At 43.7% G+C, this 17661-nt stretch overlaps 1 protein-coding gene across 1 annotated transcript in view; it reads left to right on the top strand.

The window, feature by feature from the left end:
* The window catches only part of LOC135509493 (cytosolic carboxypeptidase 4), a 141727-nt gene that overhangs the window by 29347 nt on the left and 94719 nt on the right, over window positions 1-17661 (top strand). The window contains exons 11-17 of the mRNA XM_064930203.1: window positions 441-883; window positions 4569-4652; window positions 5334-5423; window positions 5843-5991; window positions 6450-6537; window positions 6824-6956; window positions 7199-7352. Of these exons, the coding sequence (XP_064786275.1) occupies window positions 441-883; window positions 4569-4652; window positions 5334-5423; window positions 5843-5991; window positions 6450-6537; window positions 6824-6956; window positions 7199-7352 (1141 nt within the window). The remainder of the gene's footprint in view (window positions 1-440; window positions 884-4568; window positions 4653-5333; window positions 5424-5842; window positions 5992-6449; window positions 6538-6823; window positions 6957-7198; window positions 7353-17661) is intronic.

Genomic DNA, 17661 nt, shown 5'->3' with positions numbered 1-17661 from the left:
CAATTATGCATAGGTTTTAAATTGATATTCAAGTTACGAAATTGCAAGGATGGGGCCAAGGATGGGGCCAATGATGCTTCATATTTTCTGCTTGTCAGCTGCTGTCATTGCTAGACCTCATCTGCTTTCAATATCAAAGGACTGAACACCGTGTTGATGTCACTGGGAATGGGACGTTAAATATATATCCTTGGGGGCACCATCGGAGATGTTCTTTATGCTTTATTGACCTTAAGATGTATTTCTGTTTTTACTAATGAGTGCATTTGAATGTTCCTTTTTCATTCGATATGATCCCTATTATTTGCATTGAGTTGTTACGACGACAGTATATTTAGCTAATCATGACTGTTGTGCACTTAAAATGTAACCAGAGGCGAAGAGGGGAGAACATACCACCTTAAACCCCATTTAGGTTTACAGAGTACCATGTCTTTCAGGACTTGGACTCGGACTCTGAGGTAGATTCAAGCTCCGATGAGGAGGGTCGACTCAATGAGGACTTCAGGACTGATGGAAGATCCAGAGTAAATCTCAGAGATTCTCCGTCCCATTCTCCCCTGGAGCACCCAGTCTCAACACTAGAGGGAGACCAGGATGGCAAAGGAAAACCTCCAGAGAACCATCTGCAGGCCTGTGACTTCCACAGCCACTTCCTGTCTAGCGCCAGTGTGAAGCAGGACAGCCACCCTAGCATGGTAGACAGGCTGCTGGAGAAACACGGGGCCTGCATCCCCCACCATGACCCACGCATGTACACCGCAGCAGCAGCCCTCACCAAGTCCATCCCTGAGTATTCCATCTTAGCCTTCCCTGACTTCTGGGGACATCTCCCCCCACAGAGTAAAGAGCCAATGGCTGGAAGGAAACCCAATGTGCAAAGGTAGGTAGATGTCTCCATATGTCAACCAATGGTTTTATATTTATGTAAGTTGAAGGAAAAATGCCATTGAGGACAGAAGAAATAGCACTGCTGTGGCTCCCCCTAACTAAATTGCAGTGATTGATGAGTGTGGGAATGATCGAGCCATGTTGATGTATTCATCACGGCATGATGGGAGGCCTTGTCTCAGTGTGGTACTAACCCATTAGACCCATCCCATCACTTCATTTGCATAAATCCCATTTAAAGAAGGAGTTTATGGAGCGTGTGGGAAGCATGTCAGGAAGGAAGATGTCAAATATAAGCTTGGTCCTCCTGCTTTCCCCACTGTCTTGATTTCTTTCTCTCTCTGTATTGACGGCTGTTGCTCCCCTCTGTCACAGATGGCACAGCACAGATAGCATTCATCCTGTCAATTGTCTCGGATTGATTTCATGTTTGGTGTATGCCACCTTTGGAAAGCGGTTGATGGAAGCAGGTTTTTGGAAGTGATTTGCTAGAAGAAGTTTTGAGGAGAAACAGACATGCCGGCATGATTAAGAATCATGGCGAGATTTTCCCTGTCTTCTCGGATGGTCACCTCACTGTAGTGGTTTAACAGTCTAACACCCTTCATTGAGACGAACACAGTGTTCAGCACTCTGGGAATGTTTGAGCGGGTTTGTTACTGGTGATGGGGGGCGAAATCGATACAGTTACATATCGGGATATTATTTTTGACTATATTATCATGTTGTTTTGACAATATCGCTGTATTCTTTTTGCTCTAGTTGGCTGAACCTCCACCAAAACTCCAGTGTCTTTCCTTCACAGCTTGTTCTCCATCTTCTTTTTAAATAGGGAGACTATTAGTTTTCAGCCCTTTTATTTCCCGGACTGATCAAAACAAATGTTCTCTTGGCTCTTTCTTGTCTCTCTGCAGCAGACATGATGGGGCAACATGTTAGGAACACCGAAACGCAATAAAAAATATCGAATTGCAGCACAAATAGAATCGTGAAATTCGCAATACATATCGTATTGGCACCTAAGTATTGTCATAACATCGTATCGTGAGGTCCCTGGCAATTCCCAGCCCTCTTACTTTACTGTACACTTTTCATGGTTGAATATTTGAGCTCATAATCTACTTCTGTACCCTACTACAGAGTAGTCAATATAGTTAGTCATTTAGAGGGGCCATACACAACAGTGGGAGATGTTTCTGTGCTTGAAACAAATCGTTTGCTGCTGCTTTCTGCAGAGTGAGTAATATAGGCTTACAGCATTACAGTGTTACGTTGATTGTAACTGGCAAACTATTCTGTGGCGTCTGAGTCAGGTTCAAGTGCTCTTTTTCAGTGTGAAATACCGGAAATATTGTAAACAATAGCATGTCATTGAAGCGGCATATTAAATGCAGATTTCTTTTGACCTGTAGTGTTTCACACTTGAGCTGAGAACACAGTAGAAGTTTAGCCTTCTCAAACCTGTCAAAGGCATTATTCATGTCATTTCCTACACTAGAATATGCACAGAAAGATAGGACTTAGCTCGTCTTGAAATGTTTTCCACATCTGATTTTGGCATCATTTACAAGCAAGACAGTATGTGCAGTGTATTTGTATTTGTATTACGTTTGTTTATCCTTCTCATGAGAATGCCTTGGTCATTTGTTTCTGAAGCTTTGGGATAATTTGTGAGTCTCAACAAATGCTTAAGTGTCATTGACATGTGTAATCCATAATGGATAGGTACCCACCTTTCGCGTGTCGTTATCTCAAGCAGCCAAGCTGTATAATTTGTCAGTACACAGGATCTTTGTCAGTCCCTTTCGTTCTACTGCTCCCTACTGAAGTCAGTCAACCCAATGCATCCCAAAGTGCCAACCTTTTATTAAACACTTATTCAGTAATCTAATTAGGCTATGTGGCGGCTGCCCGGACCAAAACTTGTTTTCTTGGAGAACTTTTCAAGGTGCAAATGGCAGATTGTGTGGAAAGGAAGTTTATTTCAGTCATTTCACAGTTCATTGTGCTCACCCTGGGAAGAGATAAGTCTATGTTAGCTCTATTTAGTGTCTTCTCTGCAAAAGCCATTTTTCGGGACTTAAAGTGATTGACAGTCTGTGACATTTAGGTTGCACAGATGCAATTTTGTCAGGCGCTTTACTTTTTGGGAGTCTGTGTTCACATTAAATAGTTTTAAATACTTTTAAATTCAGCATTCACCAGAAGTGTATGTAAATTGAGATTTCCCTAATGTAAAACACATCTAAAGTTTGTATTTTTAGGAAAAAACAAGTCGACTCATTTCATTTGAAGGGCATCCCGTCCGCTGGGCACCACTTTCTTGAGAAAGTGTTTTCAGCCTCTCTCGAACTCTTTCTAAGTCAGTGGGATGGTTACTGGCTGTTCTGTCCCCTCAGGACCCGGTGGGATAGAGCCAGGGCAGTGGTCCTCACAGGCCTGATCAAACAATCACACCCTCAGGCTTAATGCGGCCTGTGTCCCGCTAGCCTCCCAGTGATCTCCCAGCCTTTCTGATTGTCCTCTGGTGTGTTTGTTTAGAGTGCTCTGAGTCAGAGCGCCCTGGACGGGGATGAAGGAGGGCTCTGTGGCTGCACTGGAAACTTTTCTCCTGCCTCGCCCTGTAATCCTATATTCAGAGAGAGGAGGAGGAAAGGGATGGCGGTCTGATGCAGTGCTCCTCTGTGCCCCTCGCCTCTCCTCTTAATTTGGGGAGTGATAAGGGACCTTGGGGAGGTGGTGATGTGATAGTGAGAGGAGAGGAGAGAGTGAAGTGCACCACAGAGTCTCTCTCTAGCTACAGTGCTGAGAGAAAGGAAGTCCTGTATATGGTACGCCTGTTGCTGTGCTGACTCACCACTCCACTACACAGAGAAACTAGGTCTGCATGGGGTTGGAGGCATTTTAGATTTAGTTTGGGGAAATATAGAAATGTCCAGTCGAATGGCCATATGCACTGAGTGTACAAAACATGACATAGATTGACAAGGTGAATCCGGGTGAAAGCTATGGGATCCCTTGTTGATGTCACCTGTTAAATCACTTCAATCAGTGCAGATGAAGGGGAGGAGACGGGTTAAAGAATGATTTCTTTGGTGAGACATGGATAGTGTATGTGTGCCATTCAATGGGAGAATGGGCAAGACAAAAGATTGAAGTGCCTTTGAACGGGGAATGGTAGTAGGTGCCTGGCGCACTGCAACGCTGCTGGGGTTTTCATGCTCAGCACTTTCCCCTGTGTATCAAGAATGGTCCACCACCCAAAGGACGTCCAGCTGACTTGACACAACTGTAGGAATCATTGTAGTTAACATTGGATTCATCCCTGTGGAACGCTTTCGACACCTTGTAGAGTCCATACCCCAACTAATGTTCCTAATGTTTTGTACACAGTGTACATTTACAGTATATGCCCGCTTTAGGCTGACTTCCAGGGTTTATGAACTCTAATGGAATTGTTTAAATCAATGAGACTATTGGCTTTAGATGTCAAAATGCTATACTATTTGTACTATTCATTATGGTAATAAATCAATATTTAGGCCATTATCAGCAAATCTAAGAGAGTAGTTGACGCAACATACTTTCTATGTCTTTAGGAACGCAATTACAGAACCGCAATTAATACGATTCTGTATGACCCTTGGTGAACATGTACTGTACTCTGTCTCTGACAGGAAGAAGGTGTTTGAGGACGTCCAGCGTCTCCTCAACCCGGAGGACGTTATTGATGAAGTTGTGTTTGACCTGGAGGACCCCAGGTGAGTGTTAACAAATCAGCCACTCTCTCCAGGACGGAAGCCACTCTCTCCAGGACGGAAGCCACTCTCTCCAGGACGGAAGCCACTCCCTCTAGGATGGAAGCCACGCCTCTCCAGGACGGAAGCCACGCCTCTCCACAGGCAGTTATCATATGTTCCTATCCTCTATGGACTGTTCATGAATGTCCGCCATAGTTGTTTGAGACGGGGACATTTCTGCTGAAATATCTTGCTTGTTACATAGAAAAATGTTGAAACAGCAAAGCACTTGAGTGCGTAGGTGGATGTCTAATGGAAAGAGGACATTGAGGAGAGATATTTCTGGGCTCTGCTGCTGCAGAATCACCTGCTTTGATTTGTCAGTTGACTGCAGAGCTGCTTTTTAAGTGCTGTGGTAATGGAGGATGTCAGAGGTATAGCATGGATACTGTAAGAGCATCCTGGCTGGTGTTGTGTTCTTACGGCATGCTTGATAATCAGAGCATCGTCAGGTACTCTCAGTTAGATTATGTGCATAATGAGAAACTTCAGGTGCCATTTTCAGCATCTGGTCAGACTGATAATGGATGGGTCCGGTCACTGAAGTACAAAAGCTAATTCAAAATGACCATTACCATCCTAGTCATTTTTGATGTAGTCAGGTACTCTGTATTAATGTACCCCCCCCCCCTCCACCCCCAGCTCCCAGGGCTCTCCTGATCACTCCGACTCCCTGAGCTTCTTCTCCAAGTTTGAGTGCGGGAACCTGCGCAAAGCCGTTCACGTCCGTAGGTACGCTTCTCCGCTTTGTTCCAGCTCCTTCCTGCTTCCTGGCAGAGACCTGACTACAAGTAGCACATTCCCCTCGGGGCTCATTTACGCTGCATTGAAAATCAAACAGAGTCTCTCAAACCTCTCCTTTTGCTTCTGTAAGGAAGGTGTCCCGGTGACATATTTCAGATCAAATTAAAGGTTTAGTCTATACTTGGACTGGAATTTCCTTTGAATAATACATTAAGTCTTTGTAAAACCGTTGCACGTTAGAACAGTTAGAAAACAACAGAGGGAAAGACTTCTTTCTTCATGATGTAGGGTGTCCCCCAAATGGCACCCTATTCCCTTTATAGTGCACTATGTTTGACAGGTTCTGGTCAAAAGCCTTTTGGGATTCATACGTAATCTCTGTCTTCAACCTCCTCCCTCTTCCTCAGTCACGAGTACGATCTGATCCTGAACGCGGACGCCAACTGCTCCCAGCACCACCAGTGGTTCTATTTCGAGGTCAGCGGTATGGCGGCAAACGTGCCCTATCGCTTCAACATCATCAACTGTGAGAAAGCCAACAGCCAGTTCAACTACGGTAAGCACAGATAGCCAGTATAATGACACCTCACTGGATAAGCACCGAGGTAGAGGATTGTCAGTAGGTATTTTAGGACCCCTGTGTTGTTGATCTGTCTACACGTTGGGGGTCCTCAGTCCCCCTCAATGTGCCATTCCCAGTCCCCCACACACAGCGCTCCTTCATTCTCATCCTCGTCCGTTCTAGAGCTCAGCAGTGGGCCTGGGCCACAATGGTCCTCCCCAGAAATGTGTCATTGGAAAAAAGTACAGTGGCATTTTAAAAGTCCTTTAGGGAGTTTACTTTCTATAGATTAAGTAAACTAACGCATAAATAAATCAATAATACTGTATGTTCTCCCTGTACTGTGTGCTCCCGTCTAACGATGCAACGTTCTGTGTGGTTTATGTTGCATTGTTATCAATCGGTTCATTAGTGTGTAGATGCCTAACAGATGCCTTTCTGTCTGTCCCCAGGGATGCAGCCTGTACTGTACTCTGTCAGAGAGGCTCTGGAGGGACGACCCAACTGGCTCAGAACTGGAACTGAGGTCTGCTACTACAGGTGAGTGACAGGAGGATACTTACACAACATTTATGCAACCATCACTCAAATAGGCTGCAGATACTTTTTTATCGATAGCTAGAAGAGTGAGATTTGCCATGTCATTTGGTGCGTGAACACACCATTATAGACTTACTGATATTCATTGCAAGCAGATTTTAATGGCTTGTTTGTTAGAGTTTGCTTTGTTCTGTAGCTAACAGTGCGGACACAATGTTACTGCCCCTGCAGTGGACTTCTCCAAATGGCATAACATTTTGTAACTTGAGTAATGCTGTTTTTGCAGAAACAGCTTCTGTCCGAGCCGAGGCCAAAAGAGCTCTTCCTTCTACACCCTGACCTTTACCGTGACCTTCAAACACAACGAAGACGTGTGCTACCTGGCCTATCACTACCCCTACACCTACTCTGCCCTCCAGGTACAGCACTCAACACCCTGCTGTGTGTGTGTGTGTGTGTGTGTGTGTGTGTGTGTGTGTGTGTGTGTGTGTGTGTGTGTGTGTGCGTACACCCACACCAGCCTTGAGGTAGTCTTGACATTCTCCGTCCAGAGCATGTGTCTAGAGTGGTTATTTTGGATGTGTGTGTATGATCTATTTCATTATGCCCCATGCATCACGGCAGTTTATTTAACAGGCCAGTGGTTATCGCTGTGTTTCAGAGTCACCTGCAGGTGCTGCAGCGGTCAGTGGACCCTCGCAAGTTGTTTTTCCGCCAGCAGAGTCTGTGCAACACACTGGCTGGTAACCCCTGTCCCCTGGTCACTATCACTGCCTGCCCCTCCTCCAAAAGCTGGAAGGACTTGCATCAGCTGCGTGAGTCTACAAAAACATGTCCCGCTGCACCTTTGCTGTGTGTGTTTGTGTTTGCGAGCATGTGTGCGTGTTTGTGTGTGTGTGTGTGCGCCCATCATGCTTTGTCCAGAGAGAGAGAGAGAGAGAGAGAGAGAGAGAGAGAGAGAGAGAGAGAGAGAGAGAGAGAGAGAGAGAGAGAGAGAGAGAGAGAGTGAGTAACGGTGTTCTTCGTTTGTCGAAAGAGAGTCGGACCGAAATGCACCGTGTTGGTTACTCATGTTTTTAATGAAGAAAAAACGGAACGATACATGAAATAACTAATAAATACAAAACAACAAAACGGAACGTGAAACCTAATTACAGCCTATCTGGTGAAACTACACAGAGACAGGAACAATCACCCACGAAATACACAGTGAAACCCAGGCTACCTAAATACGGTTCCCCATCAGAGACAACAAGAATCGCCTGACTCTGATTGAGAACCGCCTCAGGCAGCCAAACCTAAACTAAACACACCCCTAATCAACCACAATCCCAATGCCTACAAAAAAAAAACAATACGACAACACAATAACATAAACCCATGTCACACCCTGGCCTGACCAACTAATTAACTAAAAACACAAAATACTAAGACCAAGGCGTGACAGAGACAGAGAGAGAGAGAGAGAGCGAGAGAGAGAGAGAGAGAGAGAGAGAGAAGAAGAATTTGAAAGAATTTGTAACTATAAAAGATTAAGAAAAAATCAAAATATTTATTGGGTGGAAAGCCAAAATGTGCAGTTTTGGCAGCCAAATATGTGTCCTCATCCCACAACCTGAGGGACAGCCAGTGAGAAGCGCAAAGTAATGTCGATAATATTTCCCGTTATGTTTTGTCTTTCATACTCTGTCATGTGTCTTCTCAGTCATATTGACACTGGTCTACTTGAGAGATTCTCAACATGGGCTCCTGATATATATTCCAGACAAGAAGTGATGAACAACAACTCTATTTAATCAAAATAGAGAAAAAGTAACTGTGCCTCAAGTTAAGAAATTTTGACTCTAGCTAGCTAGCTACACAACAAAAATCCTAGCCAGCAGACTATAACAAGCTAGCCAGAAAGAATGAGCTAGAACAAACCTAGCAAGGGGAGTTAATACAACTCCATGAAACAACCAAACTGAGTGAGTAAACCAAAAAGGAGCACGGACTAACTTTAAACATATCTTCTGTTTTTTTTGTGTGTAAAGATTTGTCACTCTTTTTGCTGGTTTTTGAACTAAATTAGAGCAATATAGCAACAGCAGCAGACAAACAAACCGGTTGCCATGGCAACAGGACAGCAGAACAGAGCCACAGTAGGAGCAGAGCTCACAGGCACCATGACCCATTCCCCCTCAGCACTGAATCCATTCTCTACCCTCCAGAGGCCAAAAATGACACAACGAGGAAAGCTTTTAAACAGAAACTACTAAAGGGGAGGCCAGAAACCCTTTTCCACAGACCTCTACAAAAACGGTGATGTGAGTAATCTCATCTTTCTCACTGACCAGCCAAATGCATGGCGCTCAGCAGTCTGCTCTCACTACCCATCCATAAAGAAGAGAGAATCTGTAATGGGTGGAAGCTGAAAGTCAAAGAGACAGACAACCCTGACAGCACCATGATAACAATCAACCTCTACAAGACTGGGACTGTCATGGTGGAAGGTAATCTTAGGCTGATTGAAACAGACGTTCAGACTATTAAGGAGAGAGCGGAGAGAGAGAAGGACACCACCAGTGACATCCCCTCCCACAAGACAAACTCCACCAGCACCACCCTCACCCCTACTATCCCCACCCAAAAAGGCACATCCAGCACCTCTCTTCCACTATGGAAGACATGCCCCAGGAGGAGAGCAACCCCCTCAGTGCAGAGCAGGCTCAGGCCCTCCTCACCACCATGCCTGCCATGAGGGATGAGTTCACCAAACTGGAGGGGGAGGTGGTCCTGCTGAGGGAGAGTGTGAACAAACAGCAACCAGACAACCACACCTTAGAGGAGCTCCTAACCAAGGTGACAGAGCAGGACACCAGCCTTGCAACACAGCGAAAATAGGTTCAGCAAGAGAGAGACGGACTCAAGAGAGAGCTGATCTAACAAATGAGGTGAGAGAGATCCTAAAAGACAGGCAGAGCAGTAATAGCGATCTGACCACATTAAGAGAGGAGCTGCAGGAGAGAAAGAGAACAGAGGACAGGCTGCAGGAGAGGAAGGGAACAGAGGACAGGCTGCAGGAGAGAAAGAACAGAGGACAGGCTGCAGGAGAGAAAGAGAACAGAGGACAGGCGGAAGGAGAGAAAGAGAACAGAGGACAGGCTGCAGGAGACGAAGAGAACAGAGGACAGGCTGTAGGAGCAGCTAGATCACCATGACCTGGCCTCACACAGCAGAGGAGCCCACCTCAACCAGCCAGGCGTCCCCAGCCCTGCCTGCTGCCCACCTTCCCCCAGCCTCCCACAGACAGTGGCACCGGCACAGACCAGCCACAGCCCAGCTCCAACACCCACCAGCCCCCCCTCTACCCCCTCCAGTCCAGAAGAAACACTGGCTGACATTATCCTGTTGATGGACTCAAATGGGAAGTTGGTTCAGGATAATACACTTGCCAAGACTCTCAAGGATGTTGCTTTAAACCGAAGCCCGACCTCTCCACCCAAGCAGAGCAATCTCCTCCCTTCCGAGATCATCGAGACAACACCCCGGACCAGCACCCTGGACCCCCCAGCCACGACCACTGCACCGCCAACCTCAATGCCCACCCCAGCCCAGCTTCAGACCCACCCAGACGAGGCCTACCACCCCCCTCCTCCCCACCGCAGACCCACACCTGGAGTCACAGGCAGAGCTACGCACAGGCTGTGAGAGGAGCAACTGGCCCAGCCCCCACCAACCAAATGAGTGACATCAAACACATGCTGAGTCTACTATGCTAACATGTGATAGGCCGGGGGTCATGGTAAGATGAGCACAAGAACTCCACCATCCTCACACTACATCCACCCAAGTGGCATGACACAAATGCTATCTTAAATGATAAACAAATCACATTTGCATCATAAGAGTTTATGTTAATTGAAAAATCCTATTTTCATAGATCTTGTTGGATTGTGAGTGTTTGTCTCATTTTGAAGGTAAACAAAAAACAGTTATGAAACTTTTTTTAATATATTTTTTATTTTTTTACATTGCATTGGGGAATTTACAAGGATTGAAGTCCTCTGCATTTGAGCTAAAGAGCAGAAACGCGGACTTCCTGAAAGAAATTGATGATATTGATATTGTAGTACTACAGGAAACATAGTGCAGAGGTGATCTTTTCACTGGCTGTCCACTCGGTTATAGGAAGATAATCCTACCATCCACCAAATGAAAAGGAATCACACAGGGCAGAGACTCAGGGGGAATGCTAATATGGTATAAATCTGAACTAACTAATTCAATCGAATTGATCAAAACAGGAGAATTCTTTATCTGGTTAGAAATCAACAAGGAGGCTATCTTTACAGATAAAAACGTCTTCCTCTGCGTCTCATACATTCCCCCCTCAGAATCACCCTACTTCAATGAAGAGAGTTTCTCCATTCTAGAGGGGAGATGAGTCACTTTCAGGCCCAAGGCAACGTGGAGACCTGAATGCTAGAACAGCAGAAGAACCAGACACTATTAACAGTCATGGGGATAAACACCTACCAGGAAGCAATAACCTTTCCCTCCCCACATACCCCCACAGAAACAACTATGACAAAGTGAAAAACTAAAATGTAGTACAGCTCCTGAAGCTCTGTCAAACACTGGGTATATATATAGTCAATGGTAGGCTGAGAGGGGACTCTTTTGGTAGGTACACCTACAACTCATCCCTTGGCAGCAGCACTGTAGACTACTTCCTCACTGATCTAAACCCAGTCTCTCAGAGCCTTCACAGTCAGCCCACTAACACCTCTCTCAGACCACAGTAAAATCACAGTGTATCTGAGAAGAGCGGAACCCAACCATGAAGCATCACGGCCCAATAAATTACATGTTACTAAATAGGCCTATAGCTGCAGTGAAAACAGTACAGAAATCTACCAAAAAGCAATTATTAGCCAAAAAATCTCTCTCCTGGACAACTCTTTATCCTTAATAACATTCTCCTACAGCAATGAAGGTGTACGTTTGGCCATTTAGAACATAAACTTTATATTTAACAAATTAGCCTCCTTGGCTAATCAAAATAAATATGAGAGCAAACCAAAAATAATAGATAATGAAAAATGGTTTGATAATGATTGCAAAAATCTAAGAAAGTCATTGAGAAATATATCTAATCAAAAACACAGAGAACAGACAACAAAAATGTACACCTTCAATATGGGAAACACTGAAGCAATACAAACACACCCTAAGAACAAAAAAGGAACAGCACATTATAAATTAGCTGGATGGAATTGAGGAATCCGTAGGATCAAACCACTTCTGGGAGAATTGGAATACACTAAACAAACCTCATCAGGAGGAACTGGCTCTCCAACATGGGGATATGTGGAGAAATCAATTTGCAAACCTTTACAGCAATATAACAGAGCCCAGAACAAAAAGATTTACAACAAAAATTACAAATCCTTGAATCAGCAGTCAAAGACTTTCAGAGTCCTGTGGATACCCCAATTACAGAAGAAGAATTATTGGAAAAACAATGCACTCTCCAACCCAAAAGGCCTGTGGTGCTGATGATATTTTAAATGAAATGATCAAATATTCAGACCACAAATTCAAATTGGCTAGACTCAAACTCTTCAACATTATCCTCACTGCAGGTATTTTCCCCGATATTTGGAACCAAGGATTTATCACACCAATCTATAAAAATTGAGACAAATTTGACCCAAATAATTACAGAGGAATTTGCAACTTGGGGAAAATTATCTGCAGTATCATAAATAGCAGACTACATAATTTCCTTTATGAACACAACATCCTGAGCAGAAGCCAGATTGGATTTCTAAAAAATGATCATCCAACAGACCACATTTACACCCTCCATACTCTAATTGACAAACAAGTAAACCAAAACAAAGACAAAATCTACTTGTGTTTTGTAGATTTCAAGAAAGCATTTGATTCAATTTGGCACAAATGTCTTTTTTATAAACTAATAGAAAGTGGCATTGGAGGGGGAACATGTTATGTTATTAAATCAATGCACACTAAAACCAAATGTGTGGTTAAAATGTGGCAACAGGCGAACATACTTTCAGGGACGTGGAGTGAAACAGGGCTGCCCAATAAGTCCAACACTGTTTGCATCTTCATGAATGAATTGACAAAAACATTAGAAGAATCGGCAGCACCTGGGCTCACCCTACACAACACTGAAATCAAGTGTCTGCTGTATGCAGATGACCTGGTGCTGCTGTCTCCCACTTAGGAGGAGTTACAGCAGCACCTAGATCATCTGCACAGGTTCTGTCAGACCTGGGCTCTCACCGTTAATCAAAACAAATCAAAACAAATATAATGATATTCCACAATCAGGATGACAAATATAAATTCTATTTGGACACAGTTCTATTAGAATACACCAAAAATGACACGTATCTAGGACTAAATATCAGCAACACAGGTAGCTTTCACAGGGCTGTGATTGAGCTGAGAGACAAAGCAATGCCATTAAAAGGAACAGTAAAATCAAAATTCCAATTAGAATCTGGCTCAAAATTTTCCAATCAGTTATAGAACCAATTGCTCTATATGGTAGTGAAGAATGGGGTCCACTCTCGAACAGTGAATATACCAAATGGGACAAACATCCAATCGAAATACTGCATGCAGAGTTTTGCAAGACTGTATTGCAAGTGCAAAGAAAACTCAAAATAACGCATGTAGAGCAGAATTGGGCCAAAACCCACTCCTCATTCGATAGAAAAAATAGCAATCAAATTTAACAACCATCAAAAAACAAGTGACCCCAAAACATTCCATCACACAGCTCTACAATGCCAAGAGATTAAATAAGAGAAGAGTCCCCTCAGCCCAAGGCAACATGGTTCTGAGGCTCAGTTCACTAACCCAAACCAACCCCATAGAGCCTCAGGACAGCACTCGGAAATCTGGCCCAACCAAGTCATCACAAAGCAAAAATTAAAATATATCACCTATTGGAAAGACAACACAAAAAATCAAAGTAAACTTCAATGCTATTTGGCTCTAAACAGACAGTACATGGTGGCAGACTATCTGACGCCTGTGACTGATAGAAAACTGAGGAAAACACAGGTAGACTAGGTACAGACTCAGTGAGCACAGTCTGGCTATAGAGACCGGCCGTCACAGGCAAACCTGGCTGCCAAGAGAGGACAGGCTGTGCTCACTCTGCTCCAGGGGAGAGGTAGAGACAGAGCTGCATTTCCTATTACACTGTGACAAATACTCAGACCTAAGAGAATAATTCAACACAAAGAATTTGAAAATATAAAAGATGAAGAAAAAAATCTAATATTTATTGGGTAAAAAGCCAAAATGCTGTCACAACCTGAGGGACAGCCAGTGAAAAGTGCAATGTAATGTTAATAATATTTCCCATTCAGTTTTGTTTTGGCTTTCAAGTCATGTGTCTTCTCAGTCATGTTGAGACTGGTCTACTACTATTGCTTTAATGTATTATTATTCTCATTAATATTGTTGTTGTAGTTGCTGTTAATGGTAATCCCATTTCCACTACTACTATTATTGCTGTTGGTCCCACCATTTATATATATATATAAATATATATATATATATAATGTTTTATTTGTATACTTTGACAATGTAAGTAATTTAACTTGCCATGTCAATAAATTCAATTGAGAGAGTGAGAGAGAGAGAGCGCAGTTGCTCAAAGAAACTCCTAGCAGCAGATATAACACAGACAGCTCCTGTCAGAGCTGGATTTGTGATGTGGAGAATGCAAGGTGATAGACTCACTGCCAGTGCCAACTGTTGAACTCACCACATGATACATGTACTGCTGGAGTCAGAGGAGGAAATAAATAACACTCATAGTTACATTGCTTTGAATCCAAGTCAAACAAATGGGCCAGATAGAAGGTGAGTGAGAGGGCTTTGAAGTGAGACATGTAATCCCGCTGAAGGACAGTGTATTTGTGTCTTGGCTTTCGTCATGGCCTTCTGGGCATTCTTATTAAGTTTAGGCTGATTCCTTTACAGGCGATGATGATGCTGTATGAATGAGAGAGGAGCAGTCTGAGTTGTGTGTCTGGCTTGGCTTGAAAGAGGTAGAGCGAGATAGAGACAGACAGAGGCTGGGGGATGGTGATGGATGTGTGGGGTGGGGAGAGGGAGGGAGGGACAAGCTGACCTAGCTCTGGGACACAACCAAGGCCGTGCCACCGGGGAGGGGAGCACTGTCTCCATCCTGCCCACACCCTCCCCATTCTCTACCGTTCCCCCCACCTCCCCACCAGCCTCTCTCCACCCTCCCCTGCCTCCCCATCCCTCCACATCTCTCCCCACCTGCCGATCACCCCCATCCTCCTCAGCCTCCCGACGGCTCCTGCTGATTAATATTTAGGGGAGCCCCCCCCCCCACAGCCAGCCTGCTAGCATATGGTTGACTGTAGAGGCACAGGAATGTCTTCTCAGATCTGTACTATTAGTGATGATGGTGGAAACCTCGAAGGGAGAAAGATTGTGACCCTTGATTGGGTACCAGCTGCCTCCATGGTGATCAAAAGGAGGTTAGCGTTGCTACTTCTGTTTACTTGTAGCTGCAAATATAACAGTATGAAAGGGTTGTTGTAGCTACTTAGATATGTTTACTGCTACTTATAAAGATAACACCATGGTAAGCCACGTAAACAGCTGAATAATGGCTCCTGTCTAGAATAGTGCTGATATTGTACCACCTAGAATATAGCATTACTATTATAGCGTTACTAAATGTTGCCCCCTAAAATAAAGTCCTTCCAAGTTAAATGTAGACTGGAGATACACTACTCCTCTATACATTCTGTCAGCCTGAGATAAATAATAGAACATCTCAGTTGTTCCTCAGTGCAGCATGACCAGACCATGATATGTGGCCTTGTGGTTAATAAGAGTGTTGGGCCAGTAACCGAGAGGTCGCTGGTTTGAATCCCTGAGCCGGCAATGTGGAAAAATCTGCCATTCTGCCCTTGAGCAAGGCAGTTAACCCCCAAGAACTACTGCTCCCCGGGTGCCGATGACGTGGATGTTGATTAAGGCAGTCCCCCGCACCTCTCTGATTCACAGGGGTTGGGTTAAATTTGGAAGACAAATTTCAGTTGAATGGATTCAGTTGTACACCTGGCTAAGTATCCCCATTCCCTAATGTAAATCCTATATTATAGTAGGAATATGTTTACAACATGCATCTTCAGTTATTTTGTCCTCCCCCTGCCACTCTACTAACACATCACTCTGCAGTGCGGTGCATTAATCCAGCCATGTTAGGGCGGGAAAGTCTGTAATCGGCTGATTCAGCAGCAACGCCATGGACTTATTCCCATTGGAGATATTAAGAGTGCTGTCATTCACTGTCTTTCAAACAGGGACCTGTCCTTTTGCATTTTAGTGCCTTTAAGTTGTATTAAGGCCTATAGTACATTAAGTTAATGTTTTGTGGTGCTGCCATGACAACCTTGTGAGGGGAGGAGGAAGGCATTTCAGCTGGTCGGTTCTCACTCCTGTACACACGTTCATTTCTTTGTTATGTAACACATCTGCAAACTAGTGTTATAATTATGCCCTAATTAACACTATGCAAGTCAGTTGCACTGCAGATAGTAGTCGGCTATAACTTCAGCTGCATTTGGTGGTTTTATTTCATTAGGGCTGATATTAAATCAATGATACTCCGCTGTCTCCCACACCCATCACAACAAGCAAATGAAGACTAATTTGTAATCTGATATAATCATTATCATATTTTGTGTAGGTCATGAATAATTGCTTGGCGTTAAATGTAATAAAGCTTTGTGTTTCCTCCTAAGACAGATTGATGACTGTCACGGTGAGATAGGGTCATTTCATTTTGTGACATGTCAAGTGTGTGTGTGGGTGTGGTTGTGTATGGAGAGTCCGGCGATAAGAGTAGCTTGATGACTATAAACAAATCAAATCTAATTGTATTGGTCGCATACACATATTTAACAGATGCTTTTGCAGGTGTAGTGAAATGATTGTAAAAACGTTCTGGGCTAATAATGTGAGAAATAGCAGTAAGTTTAGAGTTGAATTGGTTTCTTGTTTGTTTGCCAATCTGAAATAGCTTTAAACACAGAGTTGTTTCCATAGGAAAAATATGTTCGGGTGGGTGGAAAGATCATAGAAATAGAATGAATAGAACGGGGTTGTAACGTCTGACCCTGGCAATTTGACTGGTAAATGAATGGGTACACTCACAATGGCTGCCTGGTATTGTGATGCAATCATCTCCATGGTAATGTAAAATGTTCATTCACATTATGCTAAGTGATGTGACTCATGCAATGGAATGTATTTTGTGTAATGCCAGATTGATGGGTACACTTCCTGTTTTTACTTCCTGCTTTGCACTTATGGGTAAACTCGCAATGGCCACCAGTCCACCCATTATGCCATAATTGACTTGGATGGGGACGCCCATTCTATTCATTCTGTATCTATGGGAAAGATACTGTAGGAGTGAGAATAGTTTGTCTTTGTCAACATGGTTACTACAGCCTCATTGTGTATCTGATTTAAACTTAATTTCAATCTAATCAAATTGGGTTTGAAATGTGCACAATTGTGAAACAAATTAAAGCATGTACTGGTAAATAAATACACAATATTGTTGTTGAGCTTGGAATGGTAAATAGAAAATGTCCCTTCTGTTTGCAATACATTCTTTACACACTGTTATTTTCACCATCTGCTCTCTGATGCTCAGTATGTCTCCTGATATTTGACAAGTCCGTCATGACGCTCACATTTATCACACCCCATTGGTCAGATAGCCTGGTCGAGGTACATTAGGTGAAGATAATTACTTTGATATCACATTAACGATCCACTTGACTCCCCCATCACCCTCAAAACACACTGTCACCACAGTCAGCAGTTGAGGAACTAACTTTGGTGCCGCAATTTAGTAAATGCATTCTCTGAATGTACTATGCTTTAGGTGATTTTCCGTCCTAACGTCATTCTCAAGGTGTACACAATGGAGTGATACCATACGAACTCAATGACTGATGAACTCAATCAGAATGCTGCTTTCTAGAATGGCTGAAATGGGCTCAGATCTAAGCTTTGGGCGATGTTATAATAGCT

The sequence above is a fragment of the Oncorhynchus masou genome, chromosome 22 (assembly GCF_036934945.1).
Source record: "Oncorhynchus masou masou isolate Uvic2021 chromosome 22, UVic_Omas_1.1, whole genome shotgun sequence".
In the NCBI taxonomy this organism is placed as follows: domain Eukaryota; kingdom Metazoa; phylum Chordata; class Actinopteri; order Salmoniformes; family Salmonidae; genus Oncorhynchus; species Oncorhynchus masou.
This window is presented reverse-complemented; position numbering and strand designations above follow the sequence as displayed.